The sequence below is a fragment of the Emericellopsis cladophorae genome (genome assembly GCF_022114955.1).
Source record: "Emericellopsis cladophorae strain MUM 19.33 chromosome Unknown NODE_2_length_1295279_cov_118_880017, whole genome shotgun sequence".
Classification (NCBI taxonomy): domain Eukaryota; kingdom Fungi; phylum Ascomycota; class Sordariomycetes; order Hypocreales; family Bionectriaceae; genus Emericellopsis; species Emericellopsis cladophorae.
Window position 1 is genome coordinate 99,113 of NW_026250927.1, and position 25,402 is coordinate 124,514.

The following is a 25,402-nucleotide window of genomic DNA, read 5'->3' on the forward strand; positions in this document are numbered from 1 at the left end:
TCCATCCAAAAGGAGTATTACAAGTCGTAATTCCCTAGTTTCTTTTTCTTTGTCTCCCAGGCGCCAAACGCAAGAGTCATGTGTTGGGGTTGCCTCAGACGCTGTCGTTATCGTCATAATCGTTCAGGAGCCTCTCGTTCTCCAGAGAGCCTCTGCTGCTGGGGGGCGCAGACACCTCATCCTGGACACCTCCCTCGGTGATCTGCAGGCTGAGGTAGGCACCGACAACCGTGATGAGCCCGCTGAACCACCACGCCAGCCCGGAATAGCCTGTCTGCAGACCCAACGAGTACAGAAGACCGGAGATGGTGGGACCCAGAGCGCGGCACAGGCTCGCCGTCGACGCCGCGATTCCGTTGATGGTACCCAGCACCTGCTTGGAGGGTGCCGAGTTGGCGAGCAGGATGGCGTTGCTGGGATACGCCATGGTCGAAAAGGTGCACTTCCAGATGACCAGGATGTACAGGGCTGGCATCACCATGTTCTTGGGCAACAGGACAAGGTACGGTGTGACCAGGTACAGGGCAAAATACGAGAGCGCAATGATCCGGAAGAGGCGGAGCGAGCCGAGGCGACGTGTCACCGGCGCCACGATGAGGTAGTTGGAGACGAGCGAGTAGATGCCCTGCACCGCCATGATGACGCCAATCGTCTTGGTCTCGAGGCCAAAGCCGTCGACAAACTTGAAGGGCAGCTCGACGTTGGGGTGCTCCGGGGGGGCCGTGCTGAGGAAGACGGGTAGAAGCTGATCAAAGGTCATGGTGTGGAAGGCCAGGATCCCGTACGACACAATGTTCATAATGACCGGCTTGGTGAAGATCTTGAATCCAGGGCTACCGGGCCCTTGGAGAGGCGCGACCTCCGTAAGCTCGGGGGCCGCTTGCGGGGTGAGTTGAGGTGAGCTGCTCTGGCTTTGGTACTCCGGCAAGCATTCGTCGTCCGAGCCCTCGTCGCTGAGCAGCGCGTCTCGACCGAGCAGGCTCCCCTTCTCGGGTGACGCTTTAGCCGACGAGAATCGTCCGAGACGGGGGCACTTGGACGCGAGGAAGTCGCCCAGTTCGCGCCCGCGGTCCCGTTGGTGCTTCTTGACCGCATGCGTCTCCTCGAGGAAAAGAATACCAATCACAACACCCACAAAGACGGTGGCCGCGCTGAAGAGGTTAGGCAGGAGGTAGGGGAACCTGTCCCACATTGTGCCGCGGGCGAAGATGTCGGGATAGCTCACGCAAGGACGGGCCAAGGCACCTCCAATCATGGGTCCAACGATGGATCTGGGTCCTGTTAGCTGACTTGGTCTCGCCATCAGTCCGGCGCGGAGGTTTGGCTTACCCAATGCACCAGACCATGGGCATGATTGTGTACGCTCGAGCTGTAAAGGACAAAAGTCAGTCGGGCTGGACTCCAAGTAGGGCATATTTCCTGCACAGGGATGCTTACGTTGCTGCTCCTTGACGGTCACCAGCTCCGCCACAGTCGTCTGCAACACACCAATATTCCTGAACCGACCCATTAGCTCCAGACGTCACACGCAAGAAGACAGCCTGACAACATACCCATTCAGTAAGCCTCCCAAAGCACGTGCAAACAAGGCAACCGGCAGGCTGGGGGCGAAACCAAAGATGAGCACGCTCAGCGCGGTGCCCGCGAGTCCAAAGAGGAGAACTGGCTTGCGACCAATCCTGTCGCTGAGACGGCCCCAAAGAACGCCAGTTGCGAATTCGGCAAGTGTGAAGGCGGAAGTGACCATGCCGGCGTAGACGGAGATCTTGCTGGCGTCGCTGGTGATGTGGAAATCCTCAATCATGTAGTAGATGTAGGGAAAGATGGACATGAAGGCAATTGGCTCGCATATGCGGCAGCATGCTGTGTCCGATTAGCCTCCGCACCAGAGAGTTTTCTCGACCCATTGGCTGTCCCATACCGAGCACAAACATCTGCCGAGCAGGAAAAGGGGGCGTGACAGCCTCGAGGCGTCTGTTGGCGCCGCGCCTTGGGCGGCTGGCGACCGCACCGTATGTTGTCATGGTGGGTGAGCCCTGGCAAAATTATGGGTGGTTGGGAAGTCCCAGGCACCATGCGAAAAGGGTTCCTGATAGTGAAGAGCTCCCCCCAATCACTGGTGTTCCGGGAGACGCGTATTGGTTCAGAGTATGTGTTCGGCTGTTGAATTGCAAGCGTCGCAATGTCGAGCTTTCAGGACGGAGGTAACGTAGAACAGCAGGGCGTAATAATGGTTTCGCAAAAGCCAGAATGACAGACTGGACACGGGCGGATGATGTCAATTTTCGGTCCGGGGCTGAGATTGTCTCGGTGCGGAAAAGATTTAGGCGGCGCGGACGTGGTGTAAGTGAGCAAGCGTGGAGTCGGATGAGACAGGCGCCGTTGCGAACGGGCGGTTGGTTGTAAGACAAGGCGGATAGCTGCCGAGTTGCACAGGGAGAGAAGGCGCAAGCAGGCTAGACTAGACTAGACTAGTATGTCGGTCGGTCAGTCGTTGCAATGTCAAGAAGGACGTGATTATTAGGACAGGAGGGACAAGTTCTCAGGAGAGGCGGAGGGGCGCGATCTAATATAACACAGGAAGCGCTGACAATGCGAGAAAGCGACAACCCTGTCACCGACTGGAGTGTTCCCAAGTCATGAGAGAGCGCTATCCTCATTATCCACACATGCCATCCATCCGGGGTTGCTGTTAGTGAGCCCGGTGCGTGGGTACGACCCATACTGCGGGGATCACACCCGGTATGAGGCGAAAGGACAAGGACGTGGGAAGGGGTGTCTTCTGAGATGAGGGCGGTGACTTGAGCCGACCAGGGGGGTCCCCTCCTCGTGGTGGCTCTGCCTGGCCCCGGTCTGCCTCTGCCATTCTGGAAGTGGACAGTGTCATTCTGTCACGTCCGGGTACGTACACTGGCGGAGCCGGCTGGGCAGGATGGACACACAGACACACAAGACACGCAGACAGACAGACGAGCGCAGACCCGAAAAAGGCGGTCATTGATCTGCTGGATCTCGCTCCACCAATCCCGAGCCCAACGGGCGTCCGGTCCTTTACCGCCCTTCTTCTTTTTCTTCTCCGTGGCTCCTCTCCGTGGAGTCTCCGTCCGCCAACAACAAGTAAAGAGAGCGAAGTAAAGGGAGCAGCAGCAGCAAGCAACAACGGAGGGGGGGGGGGGGGGCGGGGGCCAGAAGGAAAAGATCCGGCTGCCATGCCACCCCCTCTTGCGTGTAGGTAATACTTGTCGCTTGCACATCATCAATTACCCGTCTGCGCCTGTGTCCGTGGTCTGTGACTAGAAGGTGATTTCCGTACGGATACCGCATCGCACAGCGCAATTCAGGTCGTCGCACAACAGCAGAGGTGGGTGCCACGCGCGCATCAAAATGCACAATGTACGTACGTACGCACACCGACGCTGGCATGTGGCATTTCGCTTTCCTGACCGTCTGCACTGCGGCAACGGCTGCCGCTACTGCTGCATCAACAAACGCCTGCATTGCTGCTGGTTGCCTTGTTGTTGATGTGTCTTTGTCCATCGTAAAGTGCTTCCGTTCTTGCAGCTTGTTGGCGAGCAGCAGCACCAGGCAAGGCAACCCGCCCAACAAGTCTCATGAGAGACCAGCATGGCAGAAGGAAGCAGCTCTGGCCGGCTGTCGACCCGATCAAGTATGCGCATCGCCATGGCTTTTCTTGCTTTGCTTTGCTTTGCTTTGCTTTCTTGATCCTTCTCGTCGGTTAATTAATTAGGCCGGCAACACCAAAGTCAAAAAGAAAGGGCTCTGCACAGGCGCCGCCTCACATCGAATCATTGGCGGGGCGCGAGCAGCGAAGCGCGCCTCGATCAAGCAGGGCGTGAGAAAACTGGTAGGCAAGGGCCCGTTCCAAGGTGCCTCAACAGGCACTTACTTGGCTGGGACCGTACGTGCAGCAATCGACGGGGGGCTCCATACAGCCGGGCCAAGGTTCCCACGGCCGGCGTGCATCTGCGCCAACACTCTGGTCCGTACGTACTATCCAGCGGATCTGCAGAGAACAGGGCTAGAAAACGGCCCACACCAATCACATGGACGAGGACGTTGAAATTCAGCCAGAAAGGGGGCGTCCAAGCAAGGGAGGGCGTGGGTGCCAGCCAGCTGTCAGTCGTCGTGTGGCTGTCCCTGTCTGGCCTCTCTCCCTGTCTGCCTGTCTGATGGATGACTGTCTTGTTTGTTTGCTGCCTGCAGCCCAGCCCAGTACAGCATTTTCAGGCATCATGCATGCATATACATACACACGCGCGCACCACGCACGATATTGCACATTGCATGGCACCTGTGCATCGCATCTGGCAGCAACAGGGTGACTCGGTGAGATCATCACAACTCGAAAATAGTCATCGACGGCTGGCTGCATCCGCGGATTCTTCCCCGTCTGTCGGGGGCCTGAGTCCTGACATGATTGCCTCTACGCAACAACGCTGTGCAACACTCCACTCTGTGACATTTCGGACCTTCCGCGAGCCTGATACTTTTGTCAATCGTCGCACTCCTGCGGACCAGGGCAGAGCAGCGTTGGATGGTCGGTCTAGGCATTTCCCGCATCACATGCTGTACGTATCGTCACTTGTCGGACGTCCATGTTCATTAGCCGGGCCGCGTAAAATGATGCGCCATGGGCCACGGCTGCCGTGTCACAAAAGGGCGCCGCATGGTTCGCATTCAAGGTTGGCTTTCGTCATCGGTACTCGAAGCCACTCCAGCTGCTATTAGCCGCCTGCTTTCGTCCACAGGCCGGAAAGAAAAAGTAGCATCTTTTGGTATATATGGAGCCAGCTGCGGGAAACTGTTGAATGTCTCACACCAGCTCAGCAGGCAAGCACGAGCAATATGACTTTTTTTTGGCCGCGACCTAGTTACGTACGTACGTGTAGGTACGTAGTTGGGTATCTGGCAACCAGATCGTCGTCGTCTTCGTCGTCGTCGTCGTCGTCATGGTGGTGTGTTGCGGCGTGCGATCAGGCTGATCTGCTGACACGATCGACTCATAGAAGCGGTGTGTGTATGACTGCAGACAGACGTCGTGTCACGAGTTTCCACGACCATTTGAGCCAGTCATTGCAAACGAACTAGACTTTGAAACAGGCGTCTGCTTTTGAGAATTGCACACGAAGCGGGGTTACACTAGAAGGATGAATCCGCCTACCCATGTCATCTGGGCAAGAAGGTCCATGGTGTCGATGTAAGTCGCAGGCTCGCTGCCCAACATCGGCTCGCAACAACGGTCGTGGCATCGTCTTTTGGGCCTTGCTTCTGTAATTTGTCATACCAGCTTGGGGCGTCAATACCGCCAACATAAATGGAGCCGTTGTTGATACAGCGGCGTCCGCCGCACCGGGATCCGGTTCTGAACATGTGGCGTCACCTTTGTTTGGATAGAGGTTGAAAAAGGGGTGACCGGCTTCAACAGCCATCAGCATCCAGTGAGTCAGCCTCCAATGCCTTGGTGGCAGCTAAAAGTATTGTATTTACAAGGGCTGTCGATTGCGCATAACGAACGCATCGATAATGAAGAGTTCGTGGACCCGCGGCTTAATTCCGGCTTGTTGATTTTGATACATGGATCTCCCAAACATCCAACCAGGGCACCGTGACAAAGCCGCACCTTGTCCCCGGTCGCGGGATGTGGGCGAACACGCAGCAGAGGAACGAAACGATACGACGATGTAATAACACAACAGCCATGTGACGGCATCATCTGAAAATCCGATAAGGAAGATGTTGTGTCTCTTTGCGTCAGGGACGGGACAGTATCCGACTGTCGATGATCCAAGGACCAACAGTGCCAGGCCTGAAATGATTATCTTGCTAGCGGAACAGCGGATCCTTCCTGTTGGTACGAGTCCATGCGGGTCATGGTGCGAGGGCCGCAGGACCCCGCGATCTGCGCGCGCTCAGACACAGCCTCTTTAATTACACCAACAAGTCGCATGTCGCGGAAATAGACCGGTGGGCATAGTAAACGTGGAGGTCCGCGGAATTGACCATAGTTTCGCAACATTCCTACAACCTCCGAAGGCTATCGCGGTCAGGACTCGAGAGACGGACCACCTCTGTATCCATCACCAGTCACAATTTCAGCGTGATTGGCGTTTGGCAACAGTGCGGAGTAAAATCTGGACGGACCATTTCGAGTATCGAAGACGCCACTCAAGTCGTCCAAAATTGCCTTTTCAGGTGATGACGTCATTGCCAAAGGGGATCTGAGGGATCTGGATGCTGTGATATTGTCAGACTGATGCCCCTGGGGCCTGGGCCAAGGCTTGAGTCCGGACTTGGCAAGAAACGAGGGTTTCATCGTAAAACATGAGTCGCGGCTCGTGAGTCGCACCTCGGTGACGAGCTTGCTGGGGATGTGACCGGGCAGCCCGAGACTAACAAGAGTAAAGACTGCACTGTGATTACAGTGACAGTACCTTATTTGTTGGCAGGGAACGTGACATCGGCCCGCTAGCCCAGTCTTGAAGGCTTGAACGGTTCCGACAATCAATCCGTGGTTGACGCAAGTTCTTGCCCAAGCTGCAAGCTGAACCCGCTGATTTCGACACAGTCGGTCACGCCGCACGCTCGGTCATTTCGTATCTGAAGTAGCTCTGATTACTTGCTCTTTGCGCCCGCTGGCCAGACTTTGCTTTCATTAGGCGAAGGGTGATGAGGCGGCGAGAAGCAATTAATTTGGTAAATTGGAGCCCGAGTCGCCCCGCCCACCATCTTCCCATCTGAACCCTAGCTTGAGACCAGGGGGAAAAGCCGACTGGCTGGAGGGCAGGCATGGTTAGTTGCCGGGTGGAGGGGCCAGCAGGGCAAACGGTTCTCCGCTTGGGCAGAAAAGGAAATGTGCCAGGGGCAGAACATCCACAGTCCACGAGGTCCGCAGTGCGACTGTGCAGCACATGGTGGGTACCTTGACGGTGGCTGCCCCAGCCGAATGGCTTCCAAGCGGCTGGTTCGGTGCAGCTGTCAAACCAGGGCTGTCAAACCAGGCCCAACGTGGCAGCATCGGTCATAATGGACAGTGCCGGCCGGCTCCAGGGGAAACCAAGCTGTCGGGTCCTCCTCCAACCAAACACCATAGGTGCACCGTGCAGGAACGTCGGATTACCCTGTCCAGAGTACTAGAAACATGAGAACTTGTTCCAGTCATGATCTGCCAAGCTGTAGAAAGAGTCCAAGTCGGCGTACGACACATTGAATCTTGTCGTCCGCTTTGTTTGGCCTTCACTGCTGGTTTGCTGGTTGGCAGCGAAAGGAGGTGATAAGTCAGCCTTCGCCTGAGTGCCCAGAATTATTGGCGCGCTTGGTTGGTTGTGGGATGATGCCCTAGCGACAAGCCAGTCTGTAGCTCACGGTGGTGGGTGATGCTGACGCTGACTGCGTTTTTCGGCTGAATACCCTGGCCGAGGTCCCTTCTTAGCTTCTGCCATTCTGGCTGCCCATCGGGCAAGCGGGACGCTTCGAGATCGACCTGCAAGGGAACTAGCTTTAGTCTTTATGAACTGAATCCGTTCACGGGGAGACCATCCAAGTTATCCCGTTGGGCCTGGCAAATGCACGACATTTCACCGGAAGTCTGGGCACCAGTGGTCGCATTTCTCGCTGGGTCTTTGTTCGTCTCATGGCTTTTGTTACGGTCAAGGGTGGTGATCGGGTGGTTTGTGCGTGCGTGCGTGCTTGCGCGCTCGTGGAGTCGTGTGTGGTGCACTGGTGAGCCTGAGGCGGAAGGCGACGGACAGCACCTGCCTGCTGCAGCTTTGGCGGCTCGGGGAATCTCACAGACAATCCGTTCCAATCATATGAGAGAAAGAGGCGCCTAGAGCGTTGTGGCTCCACCGGGGAAGGGCCGCCGGATCACCAAACAGTCCTAGAGAATTTGACGAAAAGACGAAAAGAAAAGAAAGTGATGGATTGCACGGAACAAACCCGAAGCGCTAGACAGTAGACAGACGATCTATGTTCTACCGTATATCTCTCGAACCCAGTTACTACCGCCAACCAAGCTACGTGACTGAGCGTGTAAGATCCAGCATTGAGGAGTCCCCTGAGCACAAACTATGGTACGGTACCTGGTAGGAGCAGCTCACGTTCAAACTTCAGGCGGAGTACACCTGATGCTGTCGTCCCTCGCCTCAAGACACCCAGAATCCTAGAAGAACGTGACAAAATCACCTTGTCGCAAATGCCCAAGCAGGCGAAAAGTCCAGACCATGCAATTGGCCCTGCTTTCGAAACTTTGCTCTGCACGTCCAGGCCGGAGCTTCGCCCACCCACTTCGAGGAAGAGCACTGCGACAGGATGTCTTTGAAATCCAACTCGGAAGATCGCCCGCCTATCTCGAGGCATTCTTGCGCGTGAAAGCTGGCATGCACATCGCCGGTTCCTTACACGAGACTTCCCATTGGCGCTGGTTGGTGTGCTGGCTCGATGCGCCTGGGTCATGTGGCATCACGCAAAACATTGTCGATGCAAGGTGATACTAATCAGGACGTTCATCCTGACTAGGATTCCCGTCCAGCAGTTGCGCTCTCAACTCGATGCACATGCAGGCTTCTTCTTCTACTCGTCGGCGACAGCAGTAGCACGCCGTCGAACGCCTCGTTTCGCCGCATATTGTTCTCGGCAAGCCTGCATCTACCATTGTTCCCAGCACTTGATCGAATGCGAGCGTGGCCACAGCCAGCCAACGGCAACACTCACAATTCCGCAACTTCAGCCGCAGATGCAGACATTGACGAGAGTCAGTGGTACGTATCAAAGAAGAAGGGGGAGCGTACGGAGTACATGTCGTTGACATGGTGGTGATGCACACGTCAATTTGGAATAAAGGCGGCAGCCTGCGACGCTACGCCTGTCGACGCAGTACCCGGCAAGGGGGCGATTGCCCGCGTGCAGTCTGATGGATGAGGTGAACGCGGTCAGAATTTGTCACGCCGCGTTATTATCCTGAGCTCTCGGTCAACAGGGATTGGCAAGTTTGGCAAGCCACAACAAATCAACATCGCCGCCGCATTGCGGCACAGAGCCCGGACCCTTGTTCGGCTGGCGAGGTGGTCACCCGCCTCGCTCATCACTGGTGCTTGCAGTTATTTCTCGGAGCCGCACTGAGCCTCTGCAACCAGAGACTCGACACATTGCGAGCGCACCGGGGAGGCACAGTAATGTGAAAGGCGAGATCTGATACGCAGGGTCTAGAGTAATGGAGTATTGACCTCTGGTGGGACGATATGCCTGGGCCCTGAACTCGGGGAATGGCCGGGGCATGAAGCGCGTGCGTGCTTCGTCAGATCTCACCATGCGTGCGCCCGTCCACTTGCCGCCTGCGACCATGCCTCACGCTCTCGTTGGCGGAGGGCAATGCAGCAAGAGCAACTGGTCACTACATGTAGACTCGAATGCACCGCTTAATGCTCCCACTTGGCGACGCCGGATTCCGATCGCGCTAAGCCTGTGAAGATATAATAATGGCATGGGCCACTGTCCTGCGAACATCTGCCGTTCGTAGGGAGACATGACTGATCATTGACGAGCAGTACCGGGCGATCATTCTTCATGCTATGACAGGCGGCGACAGTCCGTGGCCAATGAGTGGACAGACTGGACCTACTGCACCTGGACTGCTTGGGAAATGGAGGATGTCTTGTTTGCCTCAATGTTTGCCTCAACAAGACAGCTTTGAGGTCTAGAAGACATATTCCTGCGAACGCCATGCATATCACCCCTGGAGCCAGCTTCCCCGACGCGGCACAGTGGCATCATGTGCAACGGGAGAGCCGATGGATCTGTCTTGGGCATTTGTTTGCGTTACACAAAGTCTCGCAGCCGTGTAACGATTGCTGCTCTGGTCCCTGGGACTATTGTCTGGCTGGAGAGGCAGGGATGGCGGCAACCAGTATCAGTTGAGGCTGAGGCAGCCCTCATTACCTCGGACTTACCTGAGTGGCCGCAAGGCTCCAGCGAAGTGACCAACCCTTGCCAGTAGGTTCGGAGGCCTTTGAGCAGTGAGCTGCTCATTAACAGCGAGATTAGTCGGGCAAGTCGCGGGCTCACCGCTCACGGGGTTCGTCTCTGCCCGGTGCCGACAGCACTGCGCTGCAGCCCCATTTCCCAGGGTGATCATGATGTTGGCGACGGCATTTGGTGGATTGGTTGGCTCCAACGCCGTGGCGACCAGGGATCGTGTTTTGATAGAGATTCCCCTGTCTTGTTTAGCGCGTGAGTGTTATGTTTCCTTACAATCCTCGAGCGTAGATTCAAGCGCGCAGCAAGGGGCGACTGGATTATGGCTGGGCCACATGCAAGCCTCTGCAATGCAGCATGCGCGACGTGAGATTTTAGCATGTCATTGGAAAGGGTCTGCGAATTGAATATTGAACCACATTGATCGGCCTTGGGTCCGTTGTCAGTCTGTGTCGGGTTTGTAGTTGATGATTACATGTACGTATGTGGGTGGCTAAACGCAACCGGCTGTGGCTTGCCACTCGTCAGCCACAGCAATCTCACCTGACGACGTGGGTTTGCGGCACGCTACAAGGCCTACAGCTCCATTTTGAGCAGCTCGTACATGTCCTACGTGCAACCCTGAACAGGAAGCACACGCCCCGAACACCCGGCGATCTATTCCATCTCACGCGACACTCCTCACAGGCACTGCAGTCGCAGCGATGGCCGGCAAAAAGGGCGAAAACAGCAAGAAGGTGGCCGGCAACGCAAAGAAAGCAGAGGCAGCCGCACAGAAAGCTGCTGCCGAGAACGCAAAGGCTGAAGCCGCCGAGTCAGCCGAATGGTCAAAGGGTGCCAAGGGTACCGGGAAAAAGTGAGAGGAACTACATAGGCCAGCGGATCATCGCCTTTGCTGACGCATTGCTACAGGGAAGCGGAAGCGGCCAAGAAAGAAGAGGCTGCCCGCAAAAAGGCCGAGAAGGAGGCCCTGCTCAAGGAAGAGGAGGCCAATACGCCCGGACGAAACGAGCCCAAGAAGACCAAAGCGCCCGTTAAGAAATCGCGCGGTCTTGATCTCGGACAGCTCGACGACAATGGCAACAACGGCACGGCCTCGGCGCTGAACGCCTCAGGCATCGACAACGCCCTGGATGCGCTGTCTCTCACCGCAGCGAACGACGACGGCAAGGTCGACAAGCATCCCGAACGACGATACCCCGCCGCTTACGCCAAGTACGAGGAGCGCAGGCTAGCAGAGATGAAGGCAGACGGCAGCGGAACGGGTCTGCGCCTTGACCAGCGCAAGACACGCATCAGGAAGGAATTCGACAAGCATCCCGACAACCCCTTCAACCAGGTCACTGCAGCCTACAACGCCAAACGAGCAGACATAGACGAAATCAAACAGGCGGAGAGGGACAAGATCGAGAAGCGCCTTGGAAAATGATCGGGTTGGGCTCAAGTTTGACATGACCATGACGATTCAACGAGGGATATGATATAGAAACGCATGGTGAGACTGGTGTTGCGTAGCCAGGATATAAAGAGAAGCCCTTGTATATATCGATCGTGTCCTCCATCCCTGAGACTTAAGACTAGTCATAAGGAACGAGGATGCCATCTACCACGAAGCCAAATGCTTCTTCCGATGCCGCTTCTTCGACACCTGGAATCCAGCCCTTCTGAGGAACCCCGCCATAGCTTGAATCAACTCAAATGCCCCGCGATGTCTTGGCACCATCATTGCTCGGCAGAACCACACACCGCCTTAGCCTGGCCGCCAAGTTCGGGTTAGCTCGCAGATCACTCCATCTAGCTGGCTCTCACTTGTGTCGTACTATTGTTGACTTTGATCCAACATAACTTGGTGAGAGTCGATCGCCTGGATAACATGGTACCTCTATCCATGGGAAGCCTGCCGTCGGTGCGTCGGCAGCACCTTCTATCTGAATTGTAAGATCACCCATCAAATCGAGGTAGGGGATAGCTTCGCTAACGTTATGGTACGAAGTGCGGGCCTGAAGCAAGCCTGCCCCGAAGGGGTGTATGTTAGCCTCACACCAGGCGATCCTACTCTCTGGTCGGCCGTTCTTTTTGTGCGCGACGGTATAGGCATTGCCCAATCCACGAGTCGCTTGCGGATGCAGCACTGACGGAGATCCCAAGGCCCTTACGCACCTGCTGTTCTGCGGTTCCACATCTCATTCCCCAGCTCATATCCAACCTTGCCCCCCGTCGTCACGTTCTCAACCGACATTTTCCATCCCCTCATCACGCCCCTGACGACATTCATGTACTCGACTGATGTACACGAGGGTGGTACAGCAAGCGCCACGGATGATGAGAGGCTACCACCAGGGGGATTCAGCTTGCGCCACGGCTTCCCACACTGGTTTGGACGTGGCAACCGTAACGGGCCGGCGGAAGATCAGAAGAGCCATGACAAGCAGATGTTGACAACGCCAAAACCGGTTGGGCACGCCACGATGATCACGCCCGAGTCAGCAGGGAAGGTAGCGGCCGCCAGCTACACGAAGACGAGTACCAGCCATGTGTCGGCTTATGACATCTTGAAGTACATCCGTGGTACGTTTGATGACGAGGAGTTGCTGGACGCTGTGCCGTTGGAGGCAGCTGGCAATCCTGGCGCATGGCACGCGTGGCGTACCCATCGTCGGAAACTGGGTAAGATCCGTGACGAGCCCGTGAAAGACCAGGATGGAGCGGATGGCGCTGCTAGTAACACCATCGAGGAAGACATCCCAGCGTCCGCCCCAGATCAAGACGCAAAGGCAACATCGCAGAGTACGGCACGCAAACCCGGGGAGTGGAACTGGGAGGGGGTTTGGGAAGATCGCGTTAGGAAAGGCGTGCAAGCCAGTCTCTCTGAGTCCGTGCTGTACGGAGGGGCTACAGCACTCCCTGATGAGCTCGTGAGTAGGCCCCCACTCCTCTGTGAATCACTGCTGATCATTCAGATCAAATTCTTGCCTCTGGATGAGAGCGAAGTAGATTCTGTGAAGGAGAATATCCGCCGCACTCTTGGGGCCTCAACCTAAGACACTACCATACCACGAGACAGTCAGCACCTGCCTGAGGTAAATTGCCTTGGATGCATGTACTGCTTGAGGTTCCTTCTACCTGGACAAGCTGCTCTTTCCATTTCCTCCCTAAGGTTTCACCTGCCTCGGGATTTGAGGTCGGTTGCACTCGTCCTTACATCATACCACGCACCTTACTTGCCTTAGTACTTGGCTTCTCTCCAGACACTGCATGGCCGGAGGATCATTGAGAAGTACCGAGTCTTCTCCCTTTCGGATATTGAGCACCCCCAATGTTTGAGCTTTTACACAACCTTTGTCCCAGTGTGGACTGCCCTGAGCTACCTTCTTGCTGTCTCTGTCAACCAGAGACGAGGAAAAATCCTTGCATAGTCATTTCTGCAGTCACCATTGTCGCTTGCGTATTTGTGCTCACGGCAGCTCTCGCGGCACCACATGTTCTACCCGTATCCCTGCGCGCAGAAAAGAATACTACATTGCCAGTGATCACACCGCGAAGTCAGGAAAGTCTGGTACCAAGGAATAGGCCCTTGACTCGCCCAGATTCGTGGGGAAGCCTCACGAGCTGTGACTCTCAACTAGTACGAGGTAATGGGTACCAGTCACCTCGCATCCATACAGAGCCAGATACACCACTCAACCACTCGGCAGTATGGCGTCCACCCCGGAAGAATCACCTCGCGTGGGCTTTCAGCAGCGATGCCCACCCGACGAACCTCGACCCTTACACATCGTCAAACGAAACAGCAGTGCCACCTCTACAAAGCATACCCGCGCAACAAGGAACTCGAACATGGAAGGAGATGCCAAAACGGATGCGACAGACGAACAGGACCTGGCCATCATGAAAAGAAGAAGTGACAGGGATCGCCTCGCAGAGGCCTGGAGGGACGAAGACGTATTCTCCAGCACCACCATGGATATTGAGCCCGGTGCGCCAATAGTCTCACGGGGCAGGTAGGGGCCACTGTCTCGTAGTCATGGTACAACCGGGGCGCAGAGTCTGAGAGTGAAGAAGACGCGCACGAGCGAGCCTTGCGTCGGTGAAAGATCAACAGCACAAACATTTGCCGCGTCCACACTTGCGTCATATCGCCAAAGAAGAGGCGAGGTCCCATTTCCTTGGGCCCAATCGCCACGAAACCATGAGACGACAAGATCTCCAGTACCTGCTTGGTCACAGCCGCATCGTCAAGCATCTTTACTCAGCGGATATACCTCTCGAGAATCATGTGTTCTATGTCCACAAGTCGAAAGTACTACAGAGTGCGCGTCACTTGACTATGAGCAACAACAGCTATGGGTTGCTGTGGAAGTAATTGGTAAATTGGCCAGAGTCTCGAGGCGATCCTCGTCGAACAGCACAAGCAGCACCAACAAGGTCAACGGCGGCAGTGTTCTGACCGGCTGCTTTGTTGACCATGAACTGGGTACAGACACCCAACGAGGCCTCTTCTGAGGGACTGACTGACAAATTGCAGACCGCTTCTTCGATCATGGCTGTTTGTACGATCTTACTGTAGATGTTCTACCAGTGCAAGGCACATCGATATTACAAGTCATTACAGATCAAAGCTTTCCCACGTATGTGAAGAACGCCATTGCGTGGAAGTGTTTAACTCTCTGCAGCACCATTTATGCAGGATCCAGCTTATTGTTGTTGGCTCACATTGCAATTGTTCGCGAATCTCCGCCGGCTGTTCATAGCCAGCACGTACGCCAGAAGTCTGATGAACTTATCGAGGACCTCGAAAAGCAGCTAGGCGCCTCGCAGATGACCTACGCAAAGATCAGGGTATCATTTGCGCACTCGGCGTTTCCATCATTCGATCAAACAGAACCCGTGCGAGGTATATCGGCCATGGGCAGCAGAATGGAGACCGTCGCCACGGCCAAACTTAAATGGCACAATGCCTTGTCTCCGTGGTCACCTCGTTCAGCGCCTACACTCGATCTTCTCTCTCCCTTAGTTAAGAAGCACTGGGGTTCTGACAAGGCAAGGGACGTGATGCAACAGGTTTCGGCGGGGAGATCCGGGCAGGTTGGGCATGGGCCAACTGGAGCTTTGTCCCACAACATACAGCCACAGCAACGATCGATGAACCCTGCTCAGATGCGCCACGCGCCTCCCGCTATCCCACGCAGAGAGACAAGCTTGCGAGGTGATGCCACGTTCAGCTCCCATCGTTCGCAGGGTACAGGGAGCCTGATACCTCGAGCGAGCCACAAAGAGAGTCCGCGGCAATCGGTAGGATCAGAAGCTGGATCCGTGGCAGACCAAGGCTTGTTCCTGCCTGCACTTGGGAATTTCGGTTTGATAGACCGGGCGACTACTAGGTCGCGAGGCAAAACAAGTGTCAGGTCAAAGAAAGCAGATGCAGGGCGGTGGAGTTGGGCTAGTTGGTTTTAGCCTGGGAGCAGATACCATCCGAGACATGATAACAGAAGATAACTTGAAGTGTTTAACTTGGCTTGCGCTTTTTGACTATCAGTACGTCTCTGCAACTATTCTAGCTCATCCTTCCAGGGAATAGACACTTGGGCGCCTCTCTTGGCAACTGTCTTGGCTGCTGCAACATTGGCATTCCTGACGGCCGTCTCAATGTCGAAGCCTTCCCGCACCACAGCCAAGGCGTACGACCCAGCAAAGGTATCACCTGCCGCCGTCGTATCCACGACGGTGGTCTTGAGCGCGGGAACCAGGGCGCGTTGACCAGCCTTGGTCACATAGTAGACGCCACGACCGCCCAGAGTGATGATCACATTCTGAACACCCCTTTGGATGAACAGGTTGCCTGCGGCCTCGAGGCCAGCGTCGGATTCAAGCTCAGACTCGGAGATGCCCGAGAGAAGGGCGGCCTCGGTCTCATTAACAAGTAGATGTGCCAGGCCATTGTAGGCGGAGGCGGGGAGCTCAACAGCAGGTGCTGGGTTAAGAAGGACGGGGACACCGGCCTTCCTCGCGGCGTCCAGGGCCTGCAGGACCGTGGGCAGGGGGATCTCCAGCTGCATGATGAGGAGATCCGGTCGTGGCTCGGGGAGGCTCGCAAATTGCTCCGGCTGGAGGGAGTAGTTGGCCTCGGGGGAGAGCATGATGCGATTCTGGCCGGTGGGCTCGTCGACGACGATGACGGCCACGCCCGTCTTGGCGCCCTCGAGCTGGGCGACGCCCGCCACATCGACGCCATAGGAGGTAAGGGAGTCTGTGAGGATGGGGCCAAAGGCGTCGCGGCCGACGGCGCCGATCATGGAGACGTGGGCAGATGGACTGGCGAGCGTGGATGTGCGGGAGAGCTTGGCGCAGGCGACGGCCTGGTTGGCGCCCTTGCCGCCGGGCGAGGTGTTGAAGTGGTTGGCCGTGAGGGTCTCGCCCGGGAGGGGATGGTGAGGGACGTAGGAGACTACATCGATGTTGAGGGAGCCGAGGACTGTGATGCGTGGGAGGGCCATTGTGTCGGTGCGGGAAGACGTGAGCTGTCTTATACTGGATGCCTGGGCAATCTTCTATGTGAGAATGAGACCGTCCAGGTAACAGATTGATGTGAGCTCGTTCAAGCGCCGAGTGCCTGGCTGGAGAGTGTCTGATGAGTCCCTGGGAGACTGATGATGAGCGAGTCGTGCTGCACTGATAATTACGTCGACGCTGTGAGTTGGAGTTGCAAAGCTGTGGTCCGTCACTCGGCCTCAAGCGGGTCTCGTCGATGCTCCACCGAGACATTCTCGTGATGCGACTCGGGGACGTCGGCCTTTTGTCCGAGCGTGCTAGCACTGTGCTCTCTGGCGGTAAGGACGCATCAAGCACGGTGTCGCTACAGTGTGTTTACAGTGCCAGGCATTCCAGTGCTGCCCTAGCTCTGGTTCCACAACAGTGACTGAGGTGTATGGGCAGCGAACGTAGAGTTGGCATTTCCAAGTCCAGCCGCCTCTACTCCTCCGTCAATGTTGGCGATAGAAAGTCCAAAGCCTGAGGCACATGGATTGGCCCAGGAGTCCGGGGCGATGCTTTTGCAGGCGCGCCCAATATCTGCGGTCCAATCTAGACAGCTCTCCTCGTCGTGACCCGAGCGCAGCAAGGCCATAGCTTTTTACAGAAGCGCCTACATCGTGATGTACATGAGCACTCGACGTAGGACTTGAAGCCGATACAGTAGCCACTATATGAGGAAGATGCTGCCGCTGCCAGCACGCCCTGGACCAAGCACAGCCTAGGAAAGCCTTCAATCAGTGCAGCGACCACGCCAAGGTTCCACTGAACCAATGGCTCGGAGACGTTTCAGCGGTTAAAACTACCACAAAGGACAACATCCTCACCAAACGAGTGCCACTTGACGCGCGATAGCCGGCCCGCTGGTATGGGCATGCCTTGCTCGTCTTGGACTCGTTCCGGTGACACGACCACGCCGCCCTGGCCGAGCCACGTGGGTGCGATGGTGACAATCACCGAGTCAATTAAGTCCTGGGCATCTGGGTGAAGCAAAGTGTTGATGATGCGACCTCCACCCTCCACCATTACGCTCGTGAGCCCGTTCGCGCGCAAGACCTCCAAGATTGATGGCCAACTGAAGCGCATCCGGCGGTCAGGCGAGTCTGGAGTCATCGGGTCAACGTGAATAAACCGACCGCCGTGCGCCTCGAGTAGCTCTGCGCTTTCCTGTGGCACCTCTCCAGGCGCGACGCCCGTGAGCACAAACGGCGCGAGCCCCTGCGTGGTTCGACTCAGCTGTAGGACCTTGTCCGAGTCCGAGGGTGTCCAGCGCAGATGCGGATCGACGACAATGGGCCGGGGCTGCGACGTCGCGCCCTCGATGCGGCAGTTGAGGCCAGGGTTGTCGGCCAACAGCGTTGAGACGCCGACTAGGATGGCGTCGTGGCGTGATCGCAGGTAATGTGTCATGGCCTTGGACTCGGGACCCGAGAGGCGTGTGCGCACGCCAGGCGCCAGTGATAGTGACGAATCGAGTGAGGTGGCAAACGTCAGGGTCACAAAGGGCTTTTGATCTGCTGGCGTCGAAGCACCTGTGGTGGACGGCAAGTATGGCTCAATGGCATCCTTGCCTGGCGTGCCAAAGGCGAGTTGCTCAGACATGGTGTGCTGAATGAGGGGATCGCAGCCCAATGTCGGCTCGCGTGCTCGTAGGCCGCGTGTCGGTGTAACAATGTGTGAGCTATGTGCAGATTCGATTGAGCTTTGTTGGTGGAGGTGTGTCACTGATGAAGCTGGCTGACTCCACCGAGCCGGGGGATTTGATGATGAACATAAACAGGTATTCCCGCCGAGGCCACGTGAGCATGCGGATTCAAGAGTTGCACGCATTATTGCACAGCTTCAGCACAAATTCATCATTGACGATGAGGCCACTTTGGTTATCTTTTATTGTCTGACTTTGTATGTGCAGTTTTGAATATGGGGTTCCCGTCGTCGTCGAATTCCGCCCACTGGAAGAACGAGCACCCCTTCTTCTCCGGTATGTTACTCGCGTGACACATCCAGAAATATTTACCATAATTCTCCTTCTTCCGCTGGACGACCCGGAGGACGCAGGGTACGTTGCACGTGCATCTGGGTGTGAACCGGGGGTGCATGTTGGCGCGATAATCTCTGTAGGTGATGTTGATCCTCTTGTTGCCCGAGACGGGGTGAGGATCAATCGACAGTGCGGGGGAAACGCTGTGCTTCCACTCCTCCTGCATTTCTGCGTGCATCACGAGCAAAGAGTTGTGTGGCAGGTGGATGGCGACCTGGCCCTCGGCGTCTCCGTTCTCTGGGCCTTTGTCGCCGTCGTCCTTTGGCAACACTCGTCGTACACGGAACTCGCGAGCGACGCCGAGCGACACTGACCCGATGACAGCTCTTGGTCCGAGGTATGTGAGCTGATCACAGTGCCATCCCACGCTCTCCTGTGGCCCGTTGTAGCAGTTCACAAAGGCAGAGTTGGGGACCCAGGCATCTGGAGATTGAAACTGGAGCTTCTGGCCTCCAGGATACCGGGTTGCGATGCGATTGGTAATCTCCCGGTTAACGGCTGCCTGTACTAGGGGCTTCACGGCGACGAGTTGCGGCGTGATCCTGCGAACGTCCTGCCTAGGTTGTTAAAAATTGGGATATAGCCGCCATACGTAACACTGACCGTCAGCCGCGCCCCGTTGTAGTGATAGTCTGTCTTTTGTCGCTGGATCTCGTCATAGCTTTCCACGAAGAAGCTCGACGTGTGTGGACTGGAGACCACATTGTCAAAGAGCTTGAAGGTGCTCTTCTCGAATGTCTCAGCTTCCTGTAGGAGTTCCTGCAGCAGCTTATTCGCAAGCTCAGGTGGCATGAAGTTGTGAATGATGGTGCAGGGCGTGTGCTCCGCTACATCCTCCGGGTCATACAGATGCAGCGTCACTCCCTTCTTCGACCTTGCTTTCTTCTGGACCGGGGCACCGGACGCTGTGGAACTGGCAAACGGCCTCAAGGACCGCTGGTACCCGATTGTGCCGCTGCTCTTGCGAGGAGTTGGGGGTGACCTAAGCGCCGCCGACGCCTCGTCGACAGATCCTTGATGTGCTATGAGCACGTCGAGCAAGGCTTCCTGTTCGAGGGCCGGATAGAGCGATGCCAAGATGGCCATCTTCACTTCGGTGGGCTCTTCCACTTCAGCATTTGAGCTGGCCCCCGCCGCTTCAGGGCTCTTCTTGCGCTTGGTGCCTCTCAAAAAAGCCTCCATGATTCGGGGCACCGGCCATGAGCATTGCGCCTTGACCTGCAGCACGACATCGGCGTCGATAGGGATCCCTGTCGTATTGCACAGAGTGGAGAGAGGCTTGCCGGTTGTGTTCTGGCTTTGGGGACTTGTCCCAGATGACGCGAGGAAGGTGCAAGACGCTGACGCGCGTTCACGTGACTGGATGACTCCCCTCAGTTCGGCCTTGATAGCGTGGGGTAAGTCGACGGTGCAGATCAATCATTGGACACTGTGACGTAGGCGGGCCGAGGCACATGCCGGCCATTCATCTCACTGCTACCTACGTCCGTACTTGACCATCAACTGCTACGTACCGTCAACATCAACCATGTCCATAGCGCCGAGATACCACCAATTATAAGAATACGATCCTCAATGCGCCGGAGGGTTCTTGCGCGCCACTGCCTCCATGGCTGCCATGCTTGAGTTCCGAACGCAAGGCTACAACCCCTACGCCGTCAAGTACTCGCCCTACTACGACTCACGCATCGCTGTCGCATCGTCCGCCAACTTTGGCATCGTCGGCAATGGACGGGTATACTCCCTGGGCTTGTCGGCGCAAGGCATCCAGGTCGAGAAGACGTGGGTCGCGCCCCGTTCGCTTGCCGAGTATCGAGTATGGAACCCTAGCTGACCTGGTCGATCGCTCGCAGCTTTGATACCAACGACGCCCTGTACGACCTGGCATGGTCCGAGATCAACGAGAATCAGCTCGTCACAGCCTGCGGCGATGGCTCCCTCAAGCTGTTTGATCTGGGTGTCGACGATTTCCCCGTCATGAACTTTCACGAGCATAAGCGCGAAACGTTCTCTGTCGCTTGGAACCCCGTAACCAAAGACTCGTTCATCTCAAGCTCGTGGGATGGCACCGTCAAGATAGTACGTGTCGCCCCACTGCCATCGGCCGACTTGCACGAAGAAGCTAACGGCAGGACAGTGGTCTCCCACGCGCAACCATTCCATCACGACACTGCCCATTGGCAATTGCACCTACAGCACCTCGTTCTGCCCCTCGAACCCCGCCTTGATATCGGCTGTCTCGTCCGACTCGCATCTCCGCATCTTCGACCTGCGCACGCCATCCTCGGCCAAGTACCATCTCGTAGCGACGGTGCCTGTGCACGCCGCGCCGGCCGGACCGACAGGCCCAGGGCCTTCAGCCCAGGCAGCCCCCGCCGAGGTGCTCACACATGACTGGAACAAGTATAACGATACTGTGATAGCAACAGGAGGCGTCGATAGGATCCTGCGCACTTTCGATATCCGCAGCCCAACGGCCGGTCCGCTGTCGTTAATGCAGGGCCACGAGTACGCCGTGCGACGGCTTGCGTGGAGCCCGCATGCCAGGGATGTCTTGATCAGTGCCAGCTACGACATGACAGTGCGGCTATGGCACGACGATGCGGGACCGCCGCAGGACTTGGCCTTGGGCCCGCGCCTCGGGCAGCAGATGGGCGTCATGAACCGGCATACAGAGTTTGTGACGGGCGTGGACTGGTGCCTCTTTGGCATGGGAGGTTGGGTGGCTACCGTCGGGTGGGATGAAAGAGTGCTGCTGTGGGACTCCAACATGCTGATGTCTGGGAGGTAAAGGCGGAAAAAGACGAGATACCATGCATGCGTTGCACGCGGCGGGCAAAGTAAGAACTGGGTCCAGACGACGTTTGCGAGGCATGACAGGACAGGGACACCAGTATAGATGGGGCTTGCCGTGCTCTGGTTTGAATGAATAAAACATTGATGCATTAAGAGATCTAGATCGTGGAGATGTGCCACGCAGGCAAAAACTGCCTCCCTGAGAAAATGGTTACGCCGTCCCTATATTGTACACACAACCAACCGACTCCCAAAATGGCCATACTTTTTTACACAGCCGCCAAGTCATCAGACATGCCAATATGCAATAACAACACAGGTAGAGATACAGGATGGAAAATGCGAGAGACTGGATCCAGCCGTTTGCTCGATCATTTACCATGAGCCTCCGGCGCCGCCGTCACGACCGCCGTCACGACCGCCTCCGAAGCCACGACCGCCGCCGTCACGACCACCGCGGCCTCCTCGGCTGAAGCCGCCGCCGCCGAAGCCACCGCCACGACGGCCACCGTCATCGTCACGGCGGCCCTCGAAGCTGCGGCTGAAGCTGTCGCCACCGCGGCCTCCTCGGCTGAAGCCGCCACGACCGCCGCGGCCGCCACGGTCATCACGGTCCGAGTGCACACGCTCGCCGACATTGATGAAGCCGCTCCGGTGGTCGAGGCCAATGTTGCGCACCAGCGACGGCGACAGGGGCGGGGTCTCGGACCAGCCCCAGCCACGGGTCACCCAGTAGTGCAGATCCTCGGCCAGCTCCTGCTTCCGCGAGGCGGTGCCGAACGATGAGCTGTAGGCGGACGACAGCAGGGACTTGGGCACCATTTGCACAATGTCCTTGAACTCCTGAAAGTGCTTGGGCAGCTCGCCCTCGGCAATGTCGGCCTCGGCGCTCTCGAGCGACTGGTCCTGCTTCAGCGGCAGGCCGTTGAGGAGCTTCCGCGCCGCGTTGACCTCGAGCGGCGTCAGGATGAGCCAGCCCTCACCCTCCTTGTTCTGGCGACCGGTGCGGCCGAGACGGTGAATGTAGGATTCGCGGTCGCGGGGGGAGTCGATCTGGATGACGTGCGTCACGTTGGGGAAGTCCATGCCACGCGCGGTGACGTCGGACGAGAAGAGAACGCCGGACCGGCAGCGACGGAACATGTCGGCCGCGCGTGTGCGCTGCATCTGCCCGAGTTTCGAGTGGATGGAAAATGTGCTCATGGCGGTCATGCGCTCCTTGCGGCGCTGGAAGCCGACCTCGCCTGCTAGCTCGGTCAAGGAGGTGGTGTTGAAGTACACAATGGCCTTGAAGGGATTGCGCTCCGGGTCGGCCTCGGCCGCCTCGTATTCACGCTCCATCAGCTCGAAGAGGGTGGGGAAGACGTTGGCCCATGAGGAGACGGGCACCACTTTCTGAGGCACCTTGTCGTGGGTCAGGGACTCATTCTCGGGGATGGTCTGGACGAACTCAAAGTCGTCCGCGCGGACCATGGTGCGGGCCAGGCGGATGACATTGTCCGGGATGGTGGCGGAGACGAGCATGGTCTGGCGGACCTTCTCCTCGACGCTGGGGAGCATGGAGATGATGTCGTTTAGCTCCTTTTCGAAACCAACGTCCAGCATGCGGTCCGCCTCGTCGAGAACCAGCGCAGCCAGCTTGGGTGCGTCGATGCCGGACGAGGTGTCGGAGAGGAGATCGTTCAGTCGGCCAGGGGTGGCCACGAGAAGATGGCAGCCCTCGCGCTGGACCTGGCGGAGCATGCCCGTCTTGTTGGTGCCTCCCACGGCGGTCTGCACCACAAGGCCAGTGTGCTTTACGAGTTGCTTGGCCTCCTGGGCAATCTGTTCCGCGAGCTCGCGCGTAGGGGACATGATGATGCCTCGGATGTCGTCGGAGCGGGCATGGCGGCTAGCCGAGCGGGTCGCGAGCGAAGGATCCTCGTCGAGCATCCTCTGGAGCAGGGGCAGGAGGAAGGCAATGGTCTTTCCTGTACCGGTCTTGGCTTGGGCAACACTGAAAGGGGGAGAGTCAGCTACAGGGATGTTCTGGCCTCGTGGGACATGATACTCACATATCTGTGCCCTTGAGCGCAGGGTTGATGGTCTTGGCTTGGACGGGAGTCATCGTGTCGTAGCGGAAGCCTTTAGTGAGGGCGGTGATCAGGTTCGGGTGCACGTTGAGCTTGTCCAAGTCGGCAAATCGTACAACCTGGCCATCGGCAGCGGGCGCTTCTGTGTCGGCGGCGGCAGCAGCCTCTGCTGTTTCTGTGCTGTAGGAGCGCCCAAAGGTGGCGACGTTCTCAAGGGGGAGGACGAGTCTCGACGAGGTTGTGAGATTGTTATTCCGCGCAACGGCCATGGCGAGTCGAGGCCTCGCCAGTGTCGGTATCGAGCTCATGGAGCCCGCCGTCCTGGCGCAGCGCCTGACGGTTTGTCTGAACATGATGGTGGTTTTTTCGGTTGTCCAAGGTATGATGAGAAAGTTCGTCAATACTCGTGTCACTGCGCAATGAAGATCAAAGGGGTTCGGTGGTGTGATAGAGAGACAAGACACAAAACGATGAAAGATCGAGATGGACAGGATCAGGATGCACGTAGTGAGGAAGATGCGGCGCGCCATGAATTTTTTCGCCGTCGCGGGAGATAGGAGAGACCCTTTTTGCGACGTTTCCTCATCGGGACTAGTTTGAACGCGGCCCCACTGTTTTGAGGCTTCACGAGATCCGCGTCATCACGTGACACGCAGCGTGGAATGCTTCCAGTCATTCATTCATTCATTCATTACGTATCCGTCTCTCTACACTACTTTGTATCTTTCTCTCGCCTCATATTAGTATCTTCCTCCCTCGAGACAGAGTCTTGCAATCTCGCCACCATTATGCCTTCTCCTATCCCGTCCGAGATGCCTCGCGTGACCTCGTCCACAGCCCACGCAAACGTGCCCGGGACGCCTTCTCCCAGCTTCCCCTCGTTGCTGCTCAGTGCGATCTCGGCCACTCGACCAAACTGTCGCCCAGCAGCATTGAAGCAGTCCATGCTATGCCCAATGATTCTCTCCGAGATCTTGTATCTGCGCTCGACGCCCGCCGCTGACTTGAGAATGACAACCAAGTAGGGCAGCAAGAAGCGCATGAGGAGAAAGAAATTGAGGACCGCCACTTGCACCAGTCTGTGCACAATCGATTTTGCTTGCCCCGAGCTCGCAGCAGGTGTCATGGTTCCAGACCGACCTGGCCTGCTCAATGCTAGCTCCCGAGGTAGAGGATGAACGGGAGCCGCCGACCAGATCTGATCTGCCCCGCTCATGTCCAGGTCTGCTGGCAGGCTGCGCAACAGGTAGGTGAGGCTGTCTACGTAGGCCTTCCTCTCAAAGGTGGCATCGTTGCCGTCTTTACTGGCATCCGCGGCAATCGTGAGCAAACCCAGACCTAGCTGCCCTGTCAGATCACCGGCTTGCCCTACTCGAAGCTCTCTACTCACCTTGCTGGGCCACTTTCCAATTGATGCCCGAGGCGGACTGCTGCTTGCACTCTTCTGTCACAAGTGTCCGCGCATCCCATGCCAAGGTCGATGTGATCGTCGCTTGTGATACGTCGTCCCGCACATCATCCTCAGATGCCGTCTCGTAGTCACTGCTGGCTGCTGTGGAGGCGGTGGCCGGCTGAGCGGGCAGCATGGGAGACAGGCCGTCGTCCTTCATCGCGCCCAGGCTCCCCAGGCTGACCGAGCGTCGAAAATGCCGAAAGGGGCCCATGGGAGCTTGCAATGAGACGGGCAGCAGATTCATGATTGTCGACATGCGAAACTTCCCTCACTTTGTGTATCCCAAAGTGCTGCGTGCAAAATTGCGCTCTGCGTGCAGATGGAAGTTGGTTGAAGCGTGCGTGCGTACAGAGTGGTGGTGAGCAGTCCACGGCAACAACCGGCGATAATTGAACGCCAGCAAACTCCTCAACTCGAAACTGTCGCACAGCCCACGTGCGCTCGTACTACACGTACGTACCAGCCTCAATTTGTTGGGAGTCCAGTAACCAGTCTTTGCTGAGATCAAACCCGACGCCGGCT

At 56.9% G+C, this 25,402-nt stretch overlaps 8 protein-coding genes across 8 annotated transcripts; 3 read left to right on the plus strand and 5 right to left on the minus strand.

Annotated features, from left to right (window-relative positions):
• Positions 1-94: 94 nt before the first annotated feature.
• On the minus strand, positions 95-2,024 carry J7T54_006768 (putative membrane protein-like protein; the record flags this gene model as incomplete). Its single annotated transcript, XM_051507120.1, has 5 exons — positions 95-1,271; positions 1,330-1,369; positions 1,438-1,496; positions 1,554-1,863; positions 1,922-2,024. 5 exons carry the CDS (start codon positions 2,022-2,024, stop codon positions 95-97), a joined length of 1,689 nt encoding a protein of 562 aa, XP_051365982.1.
• Positions 2,025-10,694: 8,670 nt separating this feature from the next.
• J7T54_006769 (DUF1014 domain protein) lies at positions 10,695-11,419 on the plus strand (the record flags this gene model as incomplete). Its single annotated transcript, XM_051507131.1, has 2 exons — positions 10,695-10,846; positions 10,903-11,419. The coding sequence occupies 2 exons, from the start codon at positions 10,695-10,697 to the stop codon at positions 11,417-11,419; spliced, it is 669 nt and encodes a 222-aa protein (XP_051365983.1).
• An 844-nt stretch (positions 11,420-12,263) lies between these two features.
• J7T54_006770 (Protein crossbronx-like protein) lies at positions 12,264-13,031 on the plus strand (the record flags this gene model as incomplete). Its single annotated transcript, XM_051507142.1, has 1 exon — positions 12,264-13,031. The coding sequence occupies one exon, from the start codon at positions 12,264-12,266 to the stop codon at positions 13,029-13,031; it is 768 nt and encodes a 255-aa protein (XP_051365984.1).
• Positions 13,032-15,539: 2,508 nt separating this feature from the next.
• J7T54_006771 (ribokinase) lies at positions 15,540-16,484 on the minus strand (the record flags this gene model as incomplete). The annotated part of the gene is made up of 1 exon (XM_051507154.1): positions 15,540-16,484. The coding sequence occupies one exon, from the start codon at positions 16,482-16,484 to the stop codon at positions 15,540-15,542; it is 945 nt and encodes a 314-aa protein (XP_051365985.1).
• Positions 16,485-17,307: 823 nt separating this feature from the next.
• J7T54_006772 (GRF zinc finger domain containing protein) lies at positions 17,308-19,741 on the minus strand (the record flags this gene model as incomplete). Its single annotated transcript, XM_051507165.1, has 3 exons — positions 17,308-18,164; positions 18,536-19,112; positions 19,163-19,741. 3 exons carry the CDS (start codon positions 19,739-19,741, stop codon positions 17,308-17,310), a joined length of 2,013 nt encoding a protein of 670 aa, XP_051365986.1.
• A 427-nt stretch (positions 19,742-20,168) lies between these two features.
• Positions 20,169-21,350, plus strand: J7T54_006773 (uncharacterized protein; the record flags this gene model as incomplete). The annotated part of the gene is made up of 3 exons (XM_051507176.1): positions 20,169-20,341; positions 20,413-20,638; positions 20,697-21,350. 3 exons carry the CDS (start codon positions 20,169-20,171, stop codon positions 21,348-21,350), a joined length of 1,053 nt encoding a protein of 350 aa, XP_051365987.1.
• A 380-nt stretch (positions 21,351-21,730) lies between these two features.
• On the minus strand, positions 21,731-23,780 carry J7T54_006774 (ATP-dependent RNA helicase; the record flags this gene model as incomplete). The annotated part of the gene is made up of 2 exons (XM_051507187.1): positions 21,731-23,351; positions 23,410-23,780. 2 exons carry the CDS (start codon positions 23,778-23,780, stop codon positions 21,731-21,733), a joined length of 1,992 nt encoding a protein of 663 aa, XP_051365988.1.
• A 359-nt stretch (positions 23,781-24,139) lies between these two features.
• J7T54_006775 (uncharacterized protein) lies at positions 24,140-25,124 on the minus strand (the record flags this gene model as incomplete). Its single annotated transcript, XM_051507198.1, has 2 exons — positions 24,140-24,765; positions 24,818-25,124. The coding sequence occupies 2 exons, from the start codon at positions 25,122-25,124 to the stop codon at positions 24,140-24,142; spliced, it is 933 nt and encodes a 310-aa protein (XP_051365989.1).
• Positions 25,125-25,402: the final 278 nt, after the last annotated feature.